The 22,578-nt window shown below is 42.5% G+C and overlaps 1 protein-coding gene across 1 annotated transcript in view; it reads left to right on the top strand.

The window, feature by feature from the left end:
- Positions 1-8,690: 8,690 nt before the first annotated feature.
- STMN2 (stathmin 2) overlaps positions 8,691-22,578 on the top strand; it is a 39,341-nt gene continuing 25,453 nt past the window's right edge. The window contains exon 1 of the mRNA XM_035126226.2: positions 8,691-8,800. Within this exon, the coding sequence (XP_034982117.1) occupies positions 8,782-8,800 (19 nt within the window). The 5' untranslated portion in view covers positions 8,691-8,781. The remainder of the gene's footprint in view (positions 8,801-22,578) is intronic.

Here is a 22,578-nt window from a genome sequence, read left to right as displayed (position 1 = left end):
TTCCCCCCCAGGAAAACTGCATTTTACCACTAAATTGGGACAAATGGCAATCAGATTTTCTGCGGATTACCACTTGCTTTGATGCAGCAGTAGAACATTAGTTTTCCTGGGCAAAGTGCCAAGGCAAAAAACAAAAACAAAAAACAACCCACTCAGACAAAGGACCATGTGCCTGGAAAGTGTGGTGCAAAAGGAAGTCCAGATGAACCCTTAGATAGGACTTTTGTTTCATGAGCCTGGTCTAGTTTGATTAAAGGTGGCTTAGAAGTTGAATGAGTGAATGAGTCCATGATGGAGAGCCTTTCTCAGCCTGAGGACTACATTTCCTTCTGGGCCATCTGCCATTGGTGGGTGAGGCCAGAAGCAAATGGTAGTCCAACAACATCTGGGGGACCCAAGGTTGGGAAAGTCTGCTTTGAAGACAAGGGCTGGATCTAGACACATCAAAAAGAAAAAAGAAAATGCATTGTAAACCGCATAATGAGAAATCACATTGCCAAAAAATGGAACTCCACAGCGCCATCTGGTGTCACAGTGTCATAATGCATTTAAAACACTTTTCTTCTCATGTAGCTGAGCCCTGGTTACATGTAGCAGCTCATGATTCATATACAAAATTCATATATTGTCCTTTCAGTTTAATATCCAGCTGCTGCTTTTCCCCTGGCAGAGACTTCAGGCATGACCAACAACCTTCAGGGTCTGAAAAGCCTCGGTCCTAACCCAGGGGTCAGCAAACTTTTTCAGCAGGGGGCCGGTCCACTGTCCCTCGGACCTTTGTGGAGGGGCCAGACTATATTTTGAAGGGGGGGAAATGAACGGATTCCTATGCCCCACAAATAACCCAGAGATGCATTTTAAATAAAAGGACATATTCTACTCATGTAAAAACACCAGGCAGGCCCCACAAATAACCCAGAGATGCATTTTAAATAAAATGACACATTCCATTCATGTAAAAACATGACCGTCCGCGGGCCGGATTTAGAAGGCGATTGGGCCGCATCCGGCCCCCGGGCCTTAGTTTGGGGACCCCTGGTCCGAACCTATTAAGCTACTGTGGACTGCATTTCCTGAGACCTCTGTGCCCTCTACAGATGCAGAAGGGGACAAATGTGTACCCAGGGAGCTGCCTGCTGCAAAGTCCACCTAGCTCAGTACTGTCTACGCTGACAGGCAGTGTCTCTCCAGAATTTCAAGCCAGGTTCTCCCCTAGTCCCATCAGGAGATGCTGGGTATTGAACCTGAGGCTTTCAGCATGCAAAGCAGATGCTGCAATGCTGAGCTACAGCTTTCACATGTACATCTCCCCCCCCCCCCATAACTGGAAGATAGCAGCAATCTCTGGGTTGATTAGGTCTAGTACCGGTAGTAGTCTACTTGGAACCTGGGTGTGTTTCTTTGCCTGGTCAACAAAGTGATATATTTTGCTCTCTGCATTCTCCAGGTTCAAGATACTGACCTTAGAAGGTCTGGATTGAGATACAGTTCAAGCCTTACAACCCAAGAATAACGAGGAATGAGAAAGGAGAAGGTGCATTTCTCCTTACCCAGCAATGTTCTGCTAAGAAGCTGCAGGGAGGTTCAAAGTTCTATCACTGTGTTGACTAAACACAAGAAAGTAAATAATTAAGAGAGACAGCCTTTTGACATTCTTTATTTTCACTCTGAAATGAGAATCTTAACATGACTGCAATGTAATTGTTTTTGCTGCATATAAACCCTGATGCTGGACAGGGCTTGTTTTTCTCTCTTTTTTAGCAGCAGTGAGCTACTGTTTTAATTGGCTTTTCTGAGCTAGTACATATTAATAACAGCTTGCAGTCTTTTTCAACTTTGGGTGTTTAATAAGGAGTCTCTTTTCTTATGATTTACAGCAGCATTTTTATTCCTCCTGGCCATTATTATTAAATTCAAATTTAAGCCTTCAAATTCCAGTGCAGGAAGCTATATTCTCTATCATGTAGTGCTGGTAATTAATTAGGATCTAATTTAGTATAATCCTTGTGCATTCTTTTTTCAACACAAAGTTGTATAGAAGAGCATCTGAATGGACTTATTATACCCATTTTTTCCCTTAAGGGTTCAAAATCATTAAGGATTTCAGCTTTCAGTTTTTACAAAGTCATCAAGCTTCTAGTCCTGAAAATTTATAAAATATGCATTCACAGTATCTGCAAAATGCTCTCTGACTTTTTCTTTTCACAGAGTTTCTCCTGTAAGGTTCCAACCAGGTCTGGATACAGTTCCTGTGTGTGTGTGTGTGTGTGTGTACGGCTTTACTGCACACACATGAAACATATTTTATGCTGCTTGCATGATTAGTATTTTATATTTCTTTATTGTTGGTTTTACAACATGCTGAATAATTTCAATGTGGGAATCCAGTTCAAAGCCTCTGTAGACAATAATCAAACCTAGGGTTCATCTCCCCCAAAATTCTGGATGGAATATAAAGTAGCTTTAAGGAGATCATTCCATCAGCATAAGCATCTCTGCTTGCCAGATGGCATATGTGCCAACTATGTGGGGCTGTGGGGGCCCAGGCACCCACAGATTTTCAGTGAAGGGGGCCACCCCTCAAAGTTCTATACAGCAGGGCGTGCACAATATGGGGTGTCTGCATGTCATTCAACACGGCCCCGCAATGTGTGCAAGTCACCAATCCAGACACCCTCTGTAGCAGGGGCAAGGCAGCGTACCTGCCTGCCTGATGGAATAATCTCCCATCTCCCCCCCCCCACATGCTGTTCTGGGGATTCTCCTGATTTCCCCAGCTGATGTGGGGGGGGGCTACAGGGGGAGCAGAGGAAGAAAGGCTGCATTGTGCTAGTGAGACTAGCAATTCAGCCAGACCTAACCCTGATCCAAACATTCTGATCATCTGAACTGGCAACATAATCCCTAATATGTTCCATGTCTATACAACCATGTGCTCCCAATTATCTCAATTTCTTATTTTCCAGCATACGTAGAATCATCTAGGATGCTAAAATATTTACACCTGCAAGAGGTTTCTCAGCTCTCCATTTGCAAAATGCAATGTGTGAGGTGCCGTTTACAGTGTATTGACTAAGGATGTGGTATTTTAAAAGCAATTAGATATTACCCTGTTCAGGAACAAACGTTTGAGAGAGAGATATTTCCATGAATGACAATGTACGCAAAACTAAGGGGACTTCAACTCAATAAAAGCTTCATATAGCCCCTCAGCTCTTGAAACATCTGAAGAGAATTATTGGAAGAGAGCATTTAAAAAGAGGCAATTTCTAATGTCAAATCCTGAAGGTTTAAACTCCCTCTCATCCCCCCAACTTTTCTCTACAATTTGTGTGAACTCAGTATAAAAAATTTGTAGCCCCGAGTGCTCCATAGAGGGCCTGATAACTGCTCCCCATAAATAACTGATATGCCAAGGGTTTGACATGACATTGATTGTCATGTAATTTTTTGAGCCCAGATTTTGGTGTTGGAAATCTCTACGGTACTCAAGACAGTCTCCTCCCTGTTCCCTCTGGGGGCAGGCAGATTTTTATGTGCCTGACAAGTTAATAATGTGGCCTGTTACTCTGCCACATTTTCTTTTCAAATATGGAAATGCTTGATCTGTGCTGCTAGCCACAATGAAAGAAACCCTTCCCCCTTTTGGCTCAAGTTGCCCTTTCTACTCCTCCCAGTGAAATCCCAGAGAACAAAGAAGCTGTCTCTGGATTATCATCCATTCTTACAGAATGGCATTAGGCTTTGCAGATAGCAGTGGTCTTAGAGTGCTCTGGTTTGCATACCTCAATACTCTTACATATTGTGTTCTTATAACAAGGATGATTCAGGGAACATTAAATCAGGTACTTCTTCATACAATGTATCATTAAGTTATGAGATTTACTGTGCAGTGATTGGCCACTAGCATTATCCGGGGTTGGACTCATCAGACAGACCAGTAAGGGTAAGACGGAAATGAATGAGTCAAACAGACTCATTTATGCTCTTCTGTAAATGTTCGGTCTCAAGCTGCTTCACAGATGTGCAATGGAGGGAATCTGCCAGCAAAGAAAATTACCTTCTAGATTCTACAGTAACAGCCAAAAGGTTCCTGAATGTTTGGATGCCTTATGCAGAAAACCCAAGTGACATAGACACATTGATTACCAACAGGAAAAATCCAACAGGAAGTTATCCTGTGGAAGCATAATGAGACTCAATGGGCTTCAAAATTTCTGCTCCTGTTTATTTAATGAGGCTTGTACAGGAAAACATCTTGGTAGGTTGTGTGCTAGGGGTCATCTTGCTTGTTCCCCACTCTACCAGCCTTAATTAATGCTTAATAAATGCACCATATGAAGTGACCATCACATATTGCCTCATTTCAGGAAAGCCTCTAACAGGAAAGGATTGGGCTAGGGCTGGGTGGACTTCATGCTGCCAAGGGTTGAAGGAAGAGTCCCTAGCAGTGGTGTAGTGGAGGGGCAATGCATGTGCTTTGTCACGGTAGGAGCTATGATGTCATCTGCCAGAGTGGCATTTGTGGGGGTTTCAGAGACAGATCTCGTCTGGCACATGAGCCTAGGGTAGACTCAGGCCCGAAGTCACCCAGTACAAATCATGACTGATCAGGCACTATAGGCTTCTAATTCTTGATTAGGTGTATTGTATTGCAGTGTGTGTGTGTGTGTGTGTGTGTGTGTGTGTACCTGTCATGATGAGCTCCTACACATCATACATTACCACTAAACCACTGTTTCCTGCACTGGAAAAAAGACAATACCCTAATGCTCTTGTATCCCCTCTGAGTATGACTCAAGGAAGCCATTACCTTTCTCTCTCTTCTCTGTAAATTAGAGAGAGAGAGAGAGAGAGAGAGAGAGAGAGAGAGAGAGAGAGAAGAGAGAGAGAGAGCATCCCCTTCCCCACACCCCCTCTCTACTGAGCTTTGCTTTTTAAATTGTTTCAGAAGAGAGAATCTGCTTTTTAAGATAAAAAGTAAAGGTTATTTTATGGCTGTATCTACGGAGGCCACATTGTGCTACACAAAGAGTTAACTGAAGTCAGCCCATCCCATTTACACCCATTCATCATTTACATCACATCTCCTATTCCTAATCCAGCTCAGATGGGAGGGTGGGGGGATTTAGCTTTCATACTTTATAGCCAGACGAAAGGAACAGAGTGAGAATATAATGAAAGTGGCAAGGTACTGACAGAAGCTACTGATTTCTTATGTTGGAGAAAATGTCGTATAAAGAAAGGAAGCAACAGATATACAGGGGGTGTTCCCCAAGCTAGACCCTGATTCATTCCCCTCCCCCCCCCCCACAGTTCCAGTCATTGCTGTGGTGAAGCAAGCTTTCTTATGATTCAGCTAAGTGATTCAATTGGCAATGCAACAGTCAGGAAAGCTGCAGCGTGTTTCAGTACCAAGGAGAGCTCCAGTGCTGCTGCTGACTTGCATTCTTGCTTGCCTGCTGAGCCCGAAGTCCTGGACAAAGCTTGTGTGTGAGGCAGCCACAAGCTGATAATTATGACTATTCTCATCTGCAACCTCATTGTGGGTTGGTTTCTGTTTCTTAGCCTAGATTTTAGAACCTTTTGGTGAAAATCCAAAGAAAGTCACCAGTGTTTGGGGCTCTTGCTACAAGAGCTGTCCTCTTATTCCAACACATGAATCCTTTCTTTTTCACTTCAGTACAGCAAACATTGTCTCATTCAAAGTCAAGCAGCACCTGTGCTCTCCCGCAAGACTTTGCAGTGCATCAGCAACCCTTGTCTCTGGTCTGGAAAATATCAACCATCTGCCCTCTCAGCAGGACTATAATGGTTGTTTTAATATTTGTTTCAAATAACCTGGGACTTTCAACATTTTTGTGGGGATATGAACTGAGAATCATACCTGCTAAATGGGTGGGGGGACCTCTGGCCTGTGGGCTAATCTTGGCCCACCAGAGGGTCCAATTTGGACCAAGAGGCCATTGCCCCCAAACCATGCATACCCATCCATTAGCTGACATCACTGATATCGGTTGATGGGCAGGAGGACAGTGTTGGCTGTGCAATTCTTTCCCCACCAGGGAATGCCACTAGCATGTGGCTCCCAGATAGTTGCCTAGATGGGAATGTGGCCTCGGGCTGAAAAGGGTTCTCCATCAGTGCTGTAGGTCAAGGCCTTGAAGAGAAATTCCAAGGTCCTCACATCATACTGTAAACTGCCATCCCAGTCTGAAAATTTGGGCAAGATTTAACCAATATACCAGTGACTCCAAATCACTTTCTGAAGTCAGGTTTACAATTTGGGGCTTCCGCTAGAATGCACAAACACCTTTGTTTCCGGGAACATCTCACCTAGTCCTAGCTGTACATGCCCTGGCAATAGCCAGACCAAATTACTGCCTATGTGGACCTGCTTGTAATAGTTGCTTAGAAATTTTAATTGGTTCAAAATGCACCTGAGAGGATCTTAACTGGGACTCATTGCATGGAACCTATAACATCAATAAGACATCATCTTTATTGCCTTACAGTTTACTTCTGGCCCCAATTCAAAATGCTGCTATTGTGCTTTGGAGCCCATAATAACAGAAGGAGGGGATTTTCAGTAATTGCATCCAGACTCTGGAACCCCCTTCCTGAGAATGCTTTGCTCCTTCTTGGTTTTCAGAATATTGTGAAGGCACAGATGTTCCGGGGGGATTTTTGAAGTATGACAAATGAAATCTGCCCTGATGCTTTAAAAAAATTTAATTGTGTTTTAGTTCTCTACTGGATTTTCTGGGGTGGTGTTGTTTTAAATAATAATAATGTGATTTTAGCATTTTTGGCTTTTTGATATTCTTATAACCAGCCTTGGATGTTCAAGTGAGACAAAGGTGAGATGTGTTTAAAAATTAGAGAGTGAAAATCCTAACATCACACACACACACACACACACACACACACACACACACACACAGTGGGTGCCTGACAAATCCTTCCCACCAATCATTTTCATCATAGCTACCTCACAATTATTTTCACTCACAAAGAAGTATGTGTTGTGGTAAATCTCAGGATACTATTTAATTCCATCACTTTGACTATCAAATATTACAAAAGAAAGAAGATCACTGGTATTAGTTCTTAGCCCCGCCCCCCCAAGCTGTGTTCATAGTCCTTTCTAGCACACCATCTTTGAGTCAGTATCTTACATGAATTTCAATTCTCTCCAACTCAAATTATCAGGTGAAAGCACAAATTGATGCTTTTGCTCTACTGGATCAGAGGGGAGGGTGGGTGTCCTTCTCTCTCTCTCTCTCTCTCTCTCTCTCTCTCTCTCTCTCACACACACACACACACACAGCCCTTTTGGCAATCACATTAGTGCTTAGTTGTGACAAAGGAAGGGAAACATGGCAGCAGAAATTAAATCAGATAATTATCATCACCTGGATATATAATTGCATCAGAGAGAACAAGAGAGATGTTGAGCCACTTGAAACACATTTTTCCCCTCAGGATTGTATTCTGATCATTTTGCAATTTCTCGACTGCTTATATTTATATTGGCTAGTCTCAGGCCAAGCTTTGCCACTTTCTTATTGTTTCTATATTGTTTAGAGCACTAAAATATTGGAAGACGGTGGTGAATAGGCCATTTCCATTCTTCATTTTAAAAACCCTATGGTTTATACACACTCCATCAAGCTAACAGTTCTTTTCACACTGATGGAATAGAGGTTAGTGCTGATCCTTCTCACACTCCAATGAGGCCACCTCATACGGTAATAAAATTTTATTTCTCCATTGTCACCACACCGCAGAAGAGGAAAGAACAGGTTCATTCTTGTCCCACGTTGGGTTCACAAGAGAATTTCCCCTGTTCCCAAATTTCAGACACATACTGTACATAAGCAAATGAAGCTGTACATTTTCCATTAATGCATTTGGCAGCCATCACACTTTCTCTGCCTTATCATTCTATATTTCTTAACAATGTGGATGTCAAACTTCATATTTTCTCTTCTTATTTTGGAATCTTGCAGTGATGATCCCACACTTTGCTTTTTTCGGTTATTGGCTACCTGCTATTTTTATGATATGCATGATAACAAGAAGAGTTGATAAGAGGCAAGCCAAAACACATTAAAAAGCAGTGGACTATTGGTGTTAGCAATACACTCATGATGAAATCTGATGCATGTCTACTCAGAGGTAGGTCTCCCTGACCTCCATAGGCCTTACTCACAGGACAATGTACATAGGATTACAGCCAATATACATATAATTCCACTGCATGGATGCAAAATCAGCTGTAATACTAGGTAATTTTTGTCTAATGTTCTCCCCGGCCTCCTCCTATTAGTACCATAAAACATGTTAAAGTGCATTTGTGCATGTTTTACAGGTAGCAACAGCCAGAGATTTCAAGACCAATAGGCTTTTCATGTAAGACATTAAGCATTTGACATGGAATGTACCACTGAAAGGAAAGCGAAAGGGGGGTAGCAGCATTCAAGAGCCAATTTCCATTTCAAACCGCATTCTGGCACTTTATACTCCATCACCATTGGCAGATCAATATTTAATGCTTGGAGATTCTAGCTCTGCAGGAGTCATGTCAGGGGACCTCTCGAGCCAATCTGCTTGGATAGAGGAGTAATAATTATTCATGGGCTCCTGCCTCTTGCTCTTTCTTTTGCACAGCCCCGCTCTGCTGACTCAGTGCCTTAGTCTTCTCTCTCTCTCTCTCCCTCCACTGCTGTAGCTGGACCTCTTTGCCTTCACAACCTCTGAGCGTCTGTACACCTCACAATGGCTAAAACTGCAATGGGTAAGGAAATAGCACCATCTCTTTTGTCTTCATCCTGTATAATAGCTGCTCTATTCTAGAAACCCGCTCTCCGTGGTGCTGACGGAGCGCTGATAATACTAATAATCAAAAATATTGTTTTTATTTCTATTATTCTCCTTGGGTTGTTGTTTATTTATTTATTTATTACAGCCAAAACCTGGAAGCAGCTGGGAATTTGAGGGTTCCTCATAAGTCTCTGGTTTACTTTTTAAAAGAACAATTCACTTCGATTGTTTTACACCTCTAGCCACAAATCAGTTCATCCGGAGTATTTAACAGTGCAATCCGATTACAATCCTAGCGGTCTCGTTTAGTGTTTTGGGTCAGGTAAACCCGAAACTCCATTTCCAGAGCACTTTTGTGGGACTGGCGTGTGTCAAAAAGGAACAAGTTATTCTGTGTTTTATGCGGAGTTGTTTTCAGCCTCCTAAAATCACGCCCTGCTCATCGCCTGGTGTTTGCAACCGGAGGCGGTGGGAGTTTAGCAGAATGCATTGGGGGAAACTGACCAGTCCTTTTCCACTCGAAATTGGTCGGTCTTTTTGGATTAGATGGAGACGGCATTAAGTCCAACAATCTTTATTGCGTGAAGAGGAAATGAAGGAGGGGGTTTAAGAATTAGGTTGCGCTGCCTTTGTGTTAAAGATGGACGGGTTGTGTGTGTGTGTGTGTGTGTTTTTCCCCTTACCCTGTTGTAGGGTGGGGATTTAGGGTTGCGGTCGCCTTGGCTTTCTTTGTGTAAGGCTGCCATGCAGCCGTTGCCCCGGGCGTTCCCGGCGAGAGCGCACCTGCAGAGAGAGCGACGCCACAGACTCCAGCAGCCCGACACAATGCAGAGCGACCCCACCCATATCGCTGTTGGTGCTGCTGCTGCTGCTACTGCTGCCTAGTCACAGGCGCACTGGGGAATCCTCCCCCTCCCCTGCTTTTTTCTCTCCCACCCACTCCCAACGCTCAGCTAGCAAGGAAGAAAAAAGAAGGGGCTGGAGGACAGGAAAGAAAAGCCACTTCGCCCTTTCCAAATTGCAGCTATTGCCATCAGCATCGGTTTTCCGCTCCCTTCCAGTTGTTTGTTTCTGCAGCAACCTCTCTGATCCCCTTGATCTCTAAAGGCTGGTTCTTTTAGTAGCCAGGTTGTGGGGGGGGGGAGAGAAAAGTAGGTCACTGGATTACAAACCTCTTCCTTCTCCCCATCCCGCTAGAATTGCCCCACCTGCTGTAATGCCTCCAGCGATCTTGTTTTTATTTTGTCTCGTTGAAAGCAGAAGCAAATCCCCCTCTCCACGCACACACATGTAGACTCAGCAACCCCCCCAGCCACACCCCTGCACCGCACCCAGCCTCCCTCCGCATCTGAAAAGCGGCTCATTGCAGTGCTAACCAAGAGCTCTCCAGCAGTCAGGACTGCAGGTCGCGATCATAGCTAGCTGTGTTTTCGGAATTGATACCAAGAAAGGTTATTCTTGGTGTCAGTAAAATCTCCTGATTTATTTAACATCGTTTGGAAGAGTGCCACGGGCTTTCTCTTGCCCCTCTGACCCCTCTTTCCTTCTCCCCTTCTCTCTCTTTCTCTGACTTTTTCGTCTCCATCCCAAAACTGAGTCTGCAATAAAACTGCTTTATGGTGGAGAAAACAGATATTGCAGTGAAGGGCGCGGTGGGTACTGGGGAAGTGAAGAGAGACGGTTTGGCGACCAGCATCACACATCTTGAAATGCCCTTTTAAAATACCCAATTCTTTTCTCCACCTTTTGCAAAAAAATCAAACCAATATATTATAAGGGGGTACCGATCCCCCCCAAAAAAACACACCAACTGACACACAGGCAACTTGGGGAGATCTCATATTTCTTTTTCTTTTTTTCCCCTTCCCCCTGGTCCTCCCTGTTGCAAACAAAAGCCTCGTCACCTAGGAATCTTGCTCATTTGCTGCACTCTCACTAGTCCAAAATTAATACGGATGCTCACTGAACCCCACTCCTTAAAGTGGGGCTTCGAGGTGTTCAGTGCTGCAGGAAGCCACTCCAGCTCACTGGCAGAGGGCTTTGTTATTCCAGAGGGAAGGGCATGAGACAGCTGTTTATGCCAATGCAGCCAGACAGGAGTCTGGCCTCATCCCCTTCCCACTCCTCCCCAATGCTGCAATCGGGTAATCAGTGTTGATAATTTGTAGTCAGCCAGAGACTGGTCACTGCAGAAGGCCCCTGTTCAGAATTCCATAGCCACAGTCGGCAAGGGATCTTCAGGGTTTGGCAAAAGAGGATTTCATGAATCCAATGCAGGTGAGGTGGTGAAAGTCACTAGCAGCTGCCGATTAACCCTGGTGATTAATAGACCCTTCCTAGTCACTCCACTATTCAGGCCTGCCTTACTTACTTACCAAGGGTATTGTTTGCTAGCATAAATAAATGCAGTGGCTTATTCTTAAAACCACCATGATTAACTGCATTACTGCATAGACAATAACATCTTCATTTTCAGTTTTTTTAAAAATAAAAATAAAAAATGGAACTGAAGTCATACGGCTGAAAGAGACCTCTGAGATCATCCTGCCAATTCAGAGATTCATTGCTAAAGCATCCTTGAAAGGAACATAGGAACTAGGAAGCTGCCTTAGACTGAGTTAGACCATTGGTCCATCTAATTCAGCATTGTCTACCCTGACAGGCCGTGGTTCTCAAGGTTTTCAAACAGGGTTCTCTCCCAGCCCTTCATGGAGATGTCAGGGATTGTACACAAGACCTTCTGCATGCAAAGGAGATGGTCTACCAGTGAGCTGCAGCTCTTCCCCCAAAATATTTTGAATACTGTATTAGAGCATGGGAACGAAGGAAATTGTCTTATACTGAGTCCATTGGTCTATCAAACTCAGTATTGTCTACACTGACAAGCCTGGTTTCAGACAAGGGTCTTTCCCAGACCCACCTGGAGATGCCTGGGATTGAATGTGGAACCTTCTGCATGCGGAGCAGATGCTCAACCGCTGAGCCATGTCCCAAGGTGGCTGTCCAGCCTCTTTTTCAAAACCTTTGATGAAGGAGAGTTCACCACCTCCTGAGATAGTCCCTTCTGTTGCCAAACGGCTCAAACCACCAGGAGGCTCTTCCTGACGCTTAGTCTAAATCCTGTCTCTTGTAATTTGGGCCCATTGGTTCAGGCCCCACCTGGGGGAGCAACAGAAAACATATTTGCTCCATTGTCTTTGCAGCAGCCCTTCAAATATTTGAATATGGCTTTTGTATCTCCTCTAAATATCCCTAGTGAAAAACTGCTTATGCAAAACTATTTTGAGTTGTTTACACATTCAAATTTGAAAGAATGTTTTGGTAGCTAAAATATAATCCATTTGTTCCCCCTCCCACTGGGTATGGTTGTAATCTTCTTTCCTCACTGAGGCTCTTTGCCTTTTCTCACTAAAAGATACAGTGATGGGAAAGCTATATCTGTTGAACTTAAGCCTGTAACAGCACCAGAGTTCTAGGGGGGAGGTGGGGTGAATCCTATACCAGTTGCAAAATTCTCTGATTAATGTCCTAGGGTAGGGAAGTAGAGTTGCTATTCCAGAGGGAACGCAGATATTCAGTCTTCATCTCAGTGTGGGAGAGAAACACTTGGTTCTCATTAAGCTGGAAGACTGTCAATTATTTTTAAGACAGATAATTGCACTGTGGGATATATACTTCCAAGGAAAATGGATCAATGAATAGATGAAGAACTAGACACTGATTTGACAATAGATGTATAGCATTATTTAATGGTTTAGGCTGACTTTCCATCATACATGGGCCCTGACATCAAGATACCAGCTTTCCAAGAACTGCATGAATTCTGGTCATTTCAGCTCAGCACAGAGGTCCTCGCCAGTTACTGATTTTCAAAGAAATATGTCAAGGGCATATGCTCAGATCTAGAAGCCCTCTCCTACTAAAAGATAGGCCAGAGTGAGCAATGGGTGTTCAGTTGGGAAGTTAAGAAACCTGTACATGTCAGAGGAATTCTCTTTCTATGTGAAATTACAATAAGGGGGCATCTTGCTGGAATAAGCCCATCTAGTCTGGCATTCTGTAAATGCCTGCAAAACAGGGTGCTGAAATCTGTGGCCCTCCAGATTTTGCAGGACTACAAGTCTCATTATTCTGAAGATTGGCCATGCTGGCTGGGACTGATGGGAGTTTTGAGTTCAAAAATGTGATCTGGAGGATGGCTACTCCTACTGTAAAATCTTACCAGGAAGAGTTGGTGATGGCTATCACCAACTCTTTGTCCCACCATCTGTTAAATTGCACTTAGGGCTAAGGTGCTTACTGTTAATTATGAGCAAATACTCATACTGGGGAAGGAGCCCTAAAATTGGTTGCCCCTTTCTTAGGAAAGTTCACTATCTGCAATCTTGAGACCAGCTAAGCCATTCCTGTTTAATCCACCTTTTATTCTACCATAGAAGCTGGCTGCGATCTTTGATTTGTTAAATTACAGTGTTTTCATATCTCATTTTTATTATGTATTGCACTTATATTTTATGTATTTTTAAAGCCATTGGAAGTTGCCCAATTTTAAGATAAAGGTAGATATAAATTGTTTAAGTAAAAACATGTATAGTTCCCTGTTTTCGAGGAATATTGATTCATATCTGCAGGGGTTTTTTGCGTCTCCCATGACACTTTGTTGCTGCTTTGGTCATGTTTTTCCTATCAAAACCTAACTATATCCTTTCTTTTCAAACTGTCACAGCTTTTATTCTAAATACATCAAGAACAGCCAAATTTAAGCACTTTTTAGTGCCACTCATTTAAATGGGGGAGAGATTTAAGCACATACTTAACACTCACACTGAAATCAATGGAACTTAAAAGAGCTAAGCTCTGACAGAAGCGTGTTCATTGCTCTCCATTCTAAAAGCATCACTAGGTTATGACACATGATGCTAGACAACCACATGCTTAAGTGCCTAGACATATACAGGCTAATGGATTGTGTCTCATCTACCAGCATCATTAATGTGAATTTATTAGAATATTGGGTTTAATGTGGGGAAATGTCTTAGGCCATAACCCTCAAACCATATCTCCAACACTTCAGCTTTATTTCATGGTTTGATTTCCAAATCATAGCCAGTTTGACAAAAATGTGCTGATCACTGTAATTAATGTGTCGCTTGCACAAAACAGTAGGGCACAATTTGGCCTAAAACAGAACAAGAATGCTATTATTTTTCTCAGAATGTCCACCATTCTTTGGTATGCATGCTTATGTTGTTCAACTTGATTTTTAAAGACTAGTAACTCAGTCTTCAGAAAGTGTCAAGGAGTTCCTGTTGCCAAATTTATAGGAAGCTGCTCTCTTGATTAAAAAAAAATAAGAACATAATGATCCAAAGCCAGTACACGCTTCTGAATATAATTGTCTATATCATTAATACAACAACAACAACAACAACAACAACAACAACAACAACATGTATAACTGAGGATTAGAGAGTATGTATAGTCCTAAAATCTCTATTGGCTTGTTGTGGTCTCTGGAATCCAGAAGCTGTGTCACATGGCAAGGCCAGAGAAGTCTCAGATACATAGCTGTTACCGGTTTCCATAAATCCCCCCCCCCCCAGCTTTATACAATTCTGTACTAAAATTTGAAATGTGTTTCTGTCTGAGTTATAAGCAGTTGCAAGTTGTGTTTGTAATGTTTCCTTACGATTTATATCAGGGTTGGGGAACCTGTGGCCCTACTAATGTTGCTGAACAACAGCTCCCATCATCCCTAGCCATTGGCCATGCTTGCTGGGGCTGATGGGAGTTTGTAGTTCAGCAACATCTAGTGGTCCACAGGTTCCCCTGATTTATACAGTACTTTATTAGATTTCTGCCTTGGCATTCCTTCAAGCCACTCATAACAGAGAACAAACCCTGTTTGCATTTATTCTGGGCAGGGGCAAGGATCATCTATTTAAACACATATCTGCTCCATTCCCAGAGAAAATGAGATGGTCCGCATTTAAAGGAGCATTATAAAGTGGTTCTCCAACTCTCCTCTACATCAGGGGTAGCCAATGTGGTACTCTTGAGAGGTTGTGGGACATCAGCTTCCATGAGCCCCAGCTAGCATAGCCCATAGTTTGGGATGGTGGAGTCTAACAATATATGATGTACACATACTGCAGGGGTATCTTCCTCTGTTGAGCTCAGATATTGGAAATGAGCTTGCCTATGGGAAGAAAGCATATTGAGAGAGGGATTGTAGAAAGGTATGTGGCAGTCAGAGTGAGGCTCCTACATTCCTTACCCAATGAGATATTTTGCTTTTAAAAATCATATCTACACAGCCATATTATTTTTCTAAATAAATTACAAAATTGTCCAATAGCACCTTAGAGACCAACTAAGTTTGTTCTGGGTATACGTTTTCGTGTGCATGCACACTTCTTCATGCACACGAAAGCTTATACCCAGAACAAGCTTAGTTGGTCTCTAAGGTTCTACTGGACAATTTTTTAATTTATTTCGACTGCGTCAGACCAACACGGCTGCCTACCTGAATATTATTTTTCTGTGCAACTGGGACATGGGTCTGGTGCCATAACATCTGAAGGGAGTCATAATGGCAGGCCCATAGACACCCAATGAATTTTGTGGCAAAAAGTAGGAATTCGAACCAGAGTCCTACACTTTGTACACTACCCTAGCGGTGTCACACTAGTTCACCATCCATTTGATTATTTTCCTCCAAAATAAATGCTTCAAAGATGCTGCCTAATGAAACAAAAGCAGTCTGTCTCTATATAAAATCAAGCCCATCCAATATATATATATATATACACATTTATAATATAACTATAAAACAAATTTTAGTACCGTAGTAGTAGTATTTATTAAATTTGTTAGTCACTTTATCTTACCCAAGGCAACCCAAAGGGACTTACAACAGCAATAATAGTAATAAGCAAAAAGAGGGTTCAACATTCCTCACTATAATTCAGACTTCCACTCTTTGCATCTGATTGGGGCAGACAGATGATTAAAGACTCAGGTCTGTGACTATTCTTTTGGACCACCACATATCCCATAGGAATCATGTCGAACAAAAGCAAAGTGGCAACAAATTAATGAGGATGTTGGAATGACCCATGCTGAAATCTGGAGATAGGCTGATTTGATCTGTGAAGCCAAATACATTCTTGTTGTTGACTTTACCCAACATGGCATCCAAGTTCTTTAGAAACGACTACATTGAAAAGTTATGTATTCAAGGAAGAAAATATTTAGGTATCATAATATGATGTCCACAATCATAATCACAACCACCTGTGATCTTCCAGGATAGTGCCCCCTGGTCAACATTAAGTGGTAGCAGCTGTCCAGAGTTTTACACAAGAGTCTTTCTTTCTGTTGGTCAATGGCCCAAGGGACACCTCTGAAATTACAGATCAGGTCAACTAGCAGTTGGACTGATCTACACTTTCAAAGCTCTTCTCCCGTGGTTGCCATATCTCTTGCTCACCTCCCTGCAACCCTCCTGCCCACCTCTGCTAGAACGAGCTATGGCAGGCCACATCAGGCCCATGGCCTAGAGGTAATAGATAATGGAACATAAAATTCCCCATATACCTTAAGGAGCATCTCCACCCCATCGTTCAGCACAGACACTGAGGTCCAGCTCCAAGGGCCTTCTGGCGGTTCCCTCACTGCGAGAAGTGAGGTTACAGGGCACCAGGCAGAGGGCCTTCTCAGTAGTGGCACCCGCCCTGTAGAATGCCCTCCCATCAGGAGGAAATAAACAACTATCTGAATTTTAGAAGACATCTGAAGGCAGCCCTGTTTAGGGAAGTGTTTAACGTTTGATGTTTTATTATGCTGTTAATTCTGTTGGGAGCCACCCAGAGTGGCTGGGGAAACCCAGCTGGATGGGCGGGGTATAAATAATAAAAATATTATTATTATTATTATTAACAATACCTATACCAAAGCACCTGCATTTCTCAAAATATGCAAAACCTGTGCACATAGTTGACTGTGGGTATGAGTGTGCGTACTGTGGAAAGCAAAATGTCTTATTGTATCACTTCCAGCTCTGAAAGCAGTTAATGCTCATCTCCAGACACTACTTTAGAGCCAAGTCACATAGTTCTACTTACACAAGCTTAATGTTAAACTCTCTCACTTTATACACTGTGCATGTTAGGGCTGGTATACCCATTTCTGCTTTGCCGCTTCAGGCTGAACTATGGACCTTTCTGACGAACCATATTTTGGTAGGATGTAGAATTATGATTATAAGCTTTTATATCCTGCTCACATGACAGCCTGAAGTATATACATGTTTCTAAGCCAGCCATTTTCAAAGCTGATAAGAATTTTTTTTGTTAGGATATCTTAGGGCAATCCGAAAACAGAACCAGGATTTATTTTAATTTCACCCTGTGCCAATTCTTACATTTGATATTGATTGTGCAGCTGTGTCAGAACACAATAGAATTTGTGGGAGCAGAAAAGTGACATTAATAATTACTTGGATTATTAATTTTGGATGAATATTTTCATGCAATATACTGAAAATGACATTTGAAGATTATGTCATATTATGAGGATTATTTTCTTAAAAATAAGTAGCTCTTTCAGTCATCTGGTTTTTTTAATGGTACTATTAAATACAAGTATTTTTACTTGATCTATTCAGCTTAATTTGCAAAAACTGCTTTTAAAGGTTGTATTCCAATCAACCATAACTAAAATGGATTTCTGAGATAATTGTCATGAGAAGAACAAAACTAAAAGCAGAAAATTGCTAGGAACATATCAAAGACTTTAATGTGACTCAGATAAAAATGGCAGTGCTGCCGTCCATGGCACACACCCAATTTCAGTAATTGTATATATAACAATTATCAATTCATCTTTAGCTGATTCCAGTGAAAGTTTCCTTATTTATCTAAAACACTCACATATATATTGTAATTGTCCTGAAGTATTTCAGTTAGGATGAGCGCTTGAGATGGATGAATCTGACAAGGCACTATTTAAACTTTAGGCTGCGTTAACAGGGTGATCCTATGTTCTCAGAAGTAAGGCCCACTTAATTGAATGTGACTAGCTAGCCTATGTGTATCTACTGAGAAGGAAATATCACTAAATTCAGTGGGACATACTCCCGTGGAAAGGGGGAATTAGATTGCTCCCAATTCTTGCTAAGGTATTTTCTTCCCTTCCTACTTCCCTTCCTATTGGTGTTGCTTCAGTCTGTACCTTTATTTTCTGCTCCTAGTAGTAACCAACCACTGTTTCATAGAATCATAGAAGAGACCACAAGGGCCATCCAGTCCAACCCCCTGCCAAGCAGGAAACACCATCAAAGCATTCCTGATAGATGGCTGTCAAGACCTCCAAGGAAGGAGACTCCACCACACTCCTTGGCAGCAAATTCCACTGTCAAACAGCTCTTACTGTCAGGAAGTTCTTCCTAATGTTTAGGTGGAATCTTCTTTCTTGTAGCTTGAATCCATTGCTCCGTGTCCGCTTCTCTGGAGCAGCAGAAAAACAACCTTTCACCCTCTTCTATATGACATCCTTTTATATATTTGAACATGGCTATCATATCACCCCTTAACCTTCTCTTCTTCAGGCTAAACATACCCTTTGCTTTGGCTGAGCAAATCTTCTAAGTGTGGGTGTTTTAAGAATCTGGTCCATTAGGGCAAATGAGGCACTTCCCCGCCAGTCTGCCCTTGACCAAATCCTAACTGCCTGTCTTCTTGCTTACTACCAATCGGGGAGTTGGGGAGTGGCACAGCCTAACCGTTTCTTCCTCCTTGCTGTTGTAGAACTCAGCAGGGATTAGGATGGAGGCAAAGTTAGTTGGCTGTGCCTTGTCATTGTCTCTGGTTCTGCCTTCTCTGGGGCTCCTTGCCTTCTGCCTTACATGTTTTGTTTTGTTTATTCATTAAATGTGTACACTGCCCTCCATCCACAGTTCTCAGGGTGGTTCACAACATAAAAACACAATATAAAAGCACAAAATACATGATAAAAAAACCCAATAATCACTGCTCTCTCCCACCCTTATCTAAGGGGTTCCAGCTCCCAACAAATACCACTACGGTTTTGAAACATGGTACCCAGTGCCCTGCTTACCACTTACGACTTTATTTATTTAAAAACATTTTACAAGTTGTTTTGAAGAGCTCAAGGCAACTTCTACCAAAGACAAAGTTATTGTCCAAACACTAAGAAAGGGTACCTCAACACAACCCCCAAACCCCCCACTAAAAATTCATTACAGTACAGTAGACACATAACTGTAACCAAGAACCATCAGCAGCATGAGATGTTTCTTTACATGCTTTATCTCAGAGGTAGCAAAAAAAAGCATGACAAAGTCAAAGCATTAGACATGCCCATTCTAGTATGGTCCTCGTGTATCTGTCTAAGGATCTGTGCTACATGTAGCATGCATGATACAGAATGGACTTCCATCTTCTATGGCAGGCATAGGCAAACTCGGCCCTCCAGATGCTTTGGGACTACAACCCCCATCATCCCTGACCACTGGTCCTGTTAGCTAGGGATGGTGGGAGTTGTAGTCCCAACACATCTGGAGGGCCGAGTTTGCCTATGGCTGTTCTAGGGGGTCACCAACCTTTCGAGGCAAGTGAGCACATTTGGCTTTTGAGCAAGGGCCATGGGTGTCAGTCACAAAATGGCTGCTGTGCGGTGTCTGACATAACACAAAATGGCTGCCACATCTAAAAGAGCAGAGAAAGAGGCAGAAACACAAAATGATGCAGACATACCTCCCCTGTGTCATGCACTGTGGATTTTTGAGAGGGTATTTACAGAGGCCTTTTGTAAGGGCCATAGGACATATTTGTACTGGCTCCTTTCAATTTTTTACACTTCTCATGAGTAAGCATGTGATCATTACAAAACATGCAAGCTAGGGCTTGGTATTCATATTACTATGGTATTCACTAAATATATTGTCTCTGTTACAAATAGAAGACCCTACAAGCTTCCAGTAAATCACCAAAACAAATCAACCAGGTGAATAGAGGCTGTTAGTAGCAGCAACAGGAGGAGGAGATATGCAAGACTAATAAACATCCCTAAGCAGCAATTCAAAGATCTGGGTAGCCCATCTGAGCATTTAACCAAATAGCCCTAATTTTAAGAAGCATTTAAAAATAGGTATCCAAAAATGTTTGCTTCATATGAAAGCAATTCTGGTTCTTCCTTCACATTCTCTACAACACTATACAGTATCTCTATAGCATCATACCAATTTATATCAGAAGTACACCTAACTTTTAACATTGTGGGTTATATTCAGATTTCGTCCATTTCCAGAAGGGACCTAAGTCCAGTGGAGACCAGTAATGTGGTGGCAAGTTTTAAAATGCAGGGTCCCTTTTTGATAAGTCACAGCCATGTCTCCTCAAAACCATGCCCCCTCACAGCCATGCCCCTTTTAAGATTATATTATTATTATTATTATTATTATTATTATTATTATTATTATTAGGGGTGCATCTCAGTGATCAATGCTGGGATCTCCAAGTGTTGCCTTTCGGCTAGATCTGCTATTTTATGCATGCATACATGGGCAAATGATTTGGAGTGCTCCAGTACCGTATTTTGGAATGACTTTAGCTGTGTTTTCCTTGAAGTTCCATTGTACGTAATCGCATTTGTACACCATTCTCTTGAAACCGAAGCACCCTGTGTTTTCTATGTTCCTAAATGCTTAGTTTGGGAGCATACAGATAAACTCCTCCTTGGTGTTGTTCCCACTTGCCTCCTATACATAGCTGCCAAGTTATCCCCCTTTTTAAGGGATTTTCCCTTATGCTGAATAGGCTTCCTCGCGAGAAAAGGGAAAACTTGGCAGCTATGCTCCTATAGAGTGACCCTAGGAGCCAATCCTCTGGCTGACCCATCTCCTTTCACTCTGATTGGCTCCAATCATTGGCTTTAAAAAAAACCTCCCATTTCATGATGAATGGACAGCTCTAGAACATTGGAGACAAGGTCTCCGCTGGGACCCTGCTGCAAATACTGTATACAGTTGTAATGGGTCTTTGACTCACCAATCCCTTATGATCCCAGACCACTACACCTCTTGTGGAAGCTCCACCTGAAACAAGGGGAAGGAAGTGATTTTGACTGACTCATCCATCTTCTTCCAGCCAGCTTCAACATGGTACCAGAGGGGCTCCTCCAATCCACTGAAACAGATATTTAGGGGCCGCAGGAGGGAAAAATCCACAAAAACCAGCTTCCCACCACTTCTTAACATGGGAGAAAATGAGACCTCTGGATTGAGTCCAGTAATAATATATAATAAGATTGTTGGTAATAGTTCAATCTCATGTTGACTAGGCTGGCTGGCTAGTTAGCAGTAAGTATTTTAGAGACAGTCTTATATTAGCAAGGAATCAGCAAATTTCCACTTTCCAATGTTTAAATTTTAAAATATGAGATTTCCAAAGGAATATTTTTGAATGGAGAATATTGCTTCAGAATTTTGAGTGGTTTGGTATTGTTAGTACCTATTGGTTGTTTTGTTTTTGGAAGCTGTCAAATAGAAAAAGCTGCCAGCTCTCTAATACCGAATTCATTTACTTAGTTAAATGCCATTGCATACTATTCAGCAGCATCGAGTACTGTCAAAAACTATTACATGCGAACTATCAAGTACTGCCAGGTGCTAGATATCCTTGCATATTACTAAACCATAGACTTGTGTTTTTAAAACTATTGTACACCAGTTCCAAGATACTAAATATAATTGTGTGTCATCCATCAAGTACTCTCAAATGCTAAACTAAGCCTACACAGCTTGGGATCGCTCCCTCCAAGCTAAATGCGGCCCTATAACCCCCACCAGGGATTTGATCAACCCCCAGGTTCTGCTGCCTGCTTGGGAGTGTAAAAACACTGGGGTGGGGGTAGTGCTAAGCAACTGTCATGCAGGCATATATGAGATGGCAGGTAGCCTCCATTCAGCTTGCCTGACCTCAAAATTGCATGCAGACTGTATTTCGTACTATTTCCCATCAGCTATCAAATAGCAGCAGGAGCTTGATAACACCTCTTTTGCAAATCTTGTGGGAGCAATGGAGGTTTTTTAGACCTCTGGTGAGGCAGCACATATAGATGGATCACAAACTGTGTTGCCCTGATTTAGGAGCTCTTGAGTACCGTAGAATTTAGTCATCATATCTTCTGTCTTGGGGCACTATTTTTAGGGAGAACCTAGGCTTTATTAAGCTGTTTTGGCACAGGCTGAAGAAAGGGTGTGGAAAGTTTTTCAGCCAATGTTTCATTTCCTTTGGCTAACTTCCTGGGGGCGGGGGGTACCACATGCTAGTGGGAGGCAGAGCCTGAGGCAAAAGTAAGCAGGTCACTGATTGTGAATTTTACCTTTGTGCAGTAGGCTGGTTTCCACCCATGCATGCACATATCTGTATCCTCCATCCAGGCAGGTAAAAGGCCTTATCAGATTTCAGGGACACATTCCAGTCAGGCAAAAACACTTGAGGAGAAGGTGCAGCCAGGCTGGTCGTGGAGAAGCGTGGTCTGGGAAGAGCAGACAGAGCGGCTTGGCCACCCAGCCTGAGATACCTGGTCTCTGGGTTAGAGTAAAGTAAGCTGAAGTCTTAATTCACTCCAAAATGTGGCAAACTTCTACAGTGAATTCTTTTGTGATCCTTTGAAGGGGCATCTACCGGTACCACCCTGGCTCTATTCAGAATTAGTTCAGTATTT

This window comes from Zootoca vivipara, chromosome 8 (assembly GCF_963506605.1).
Source record: "Zootoca vivipara chromosome 8, rZooViv1.1, whole genome shotgun sequence".
Classification (NCBI taxonomy): domain Eukaryota; kingdom Metazoa; phylum Chordata; class Lepidosauria; order Squamata; family Lacertidae; genus Zootoca; species Zootoca vivipara.
This window is presented reverse-complemented; position numbering and strand designations above follow the sequence as displayed.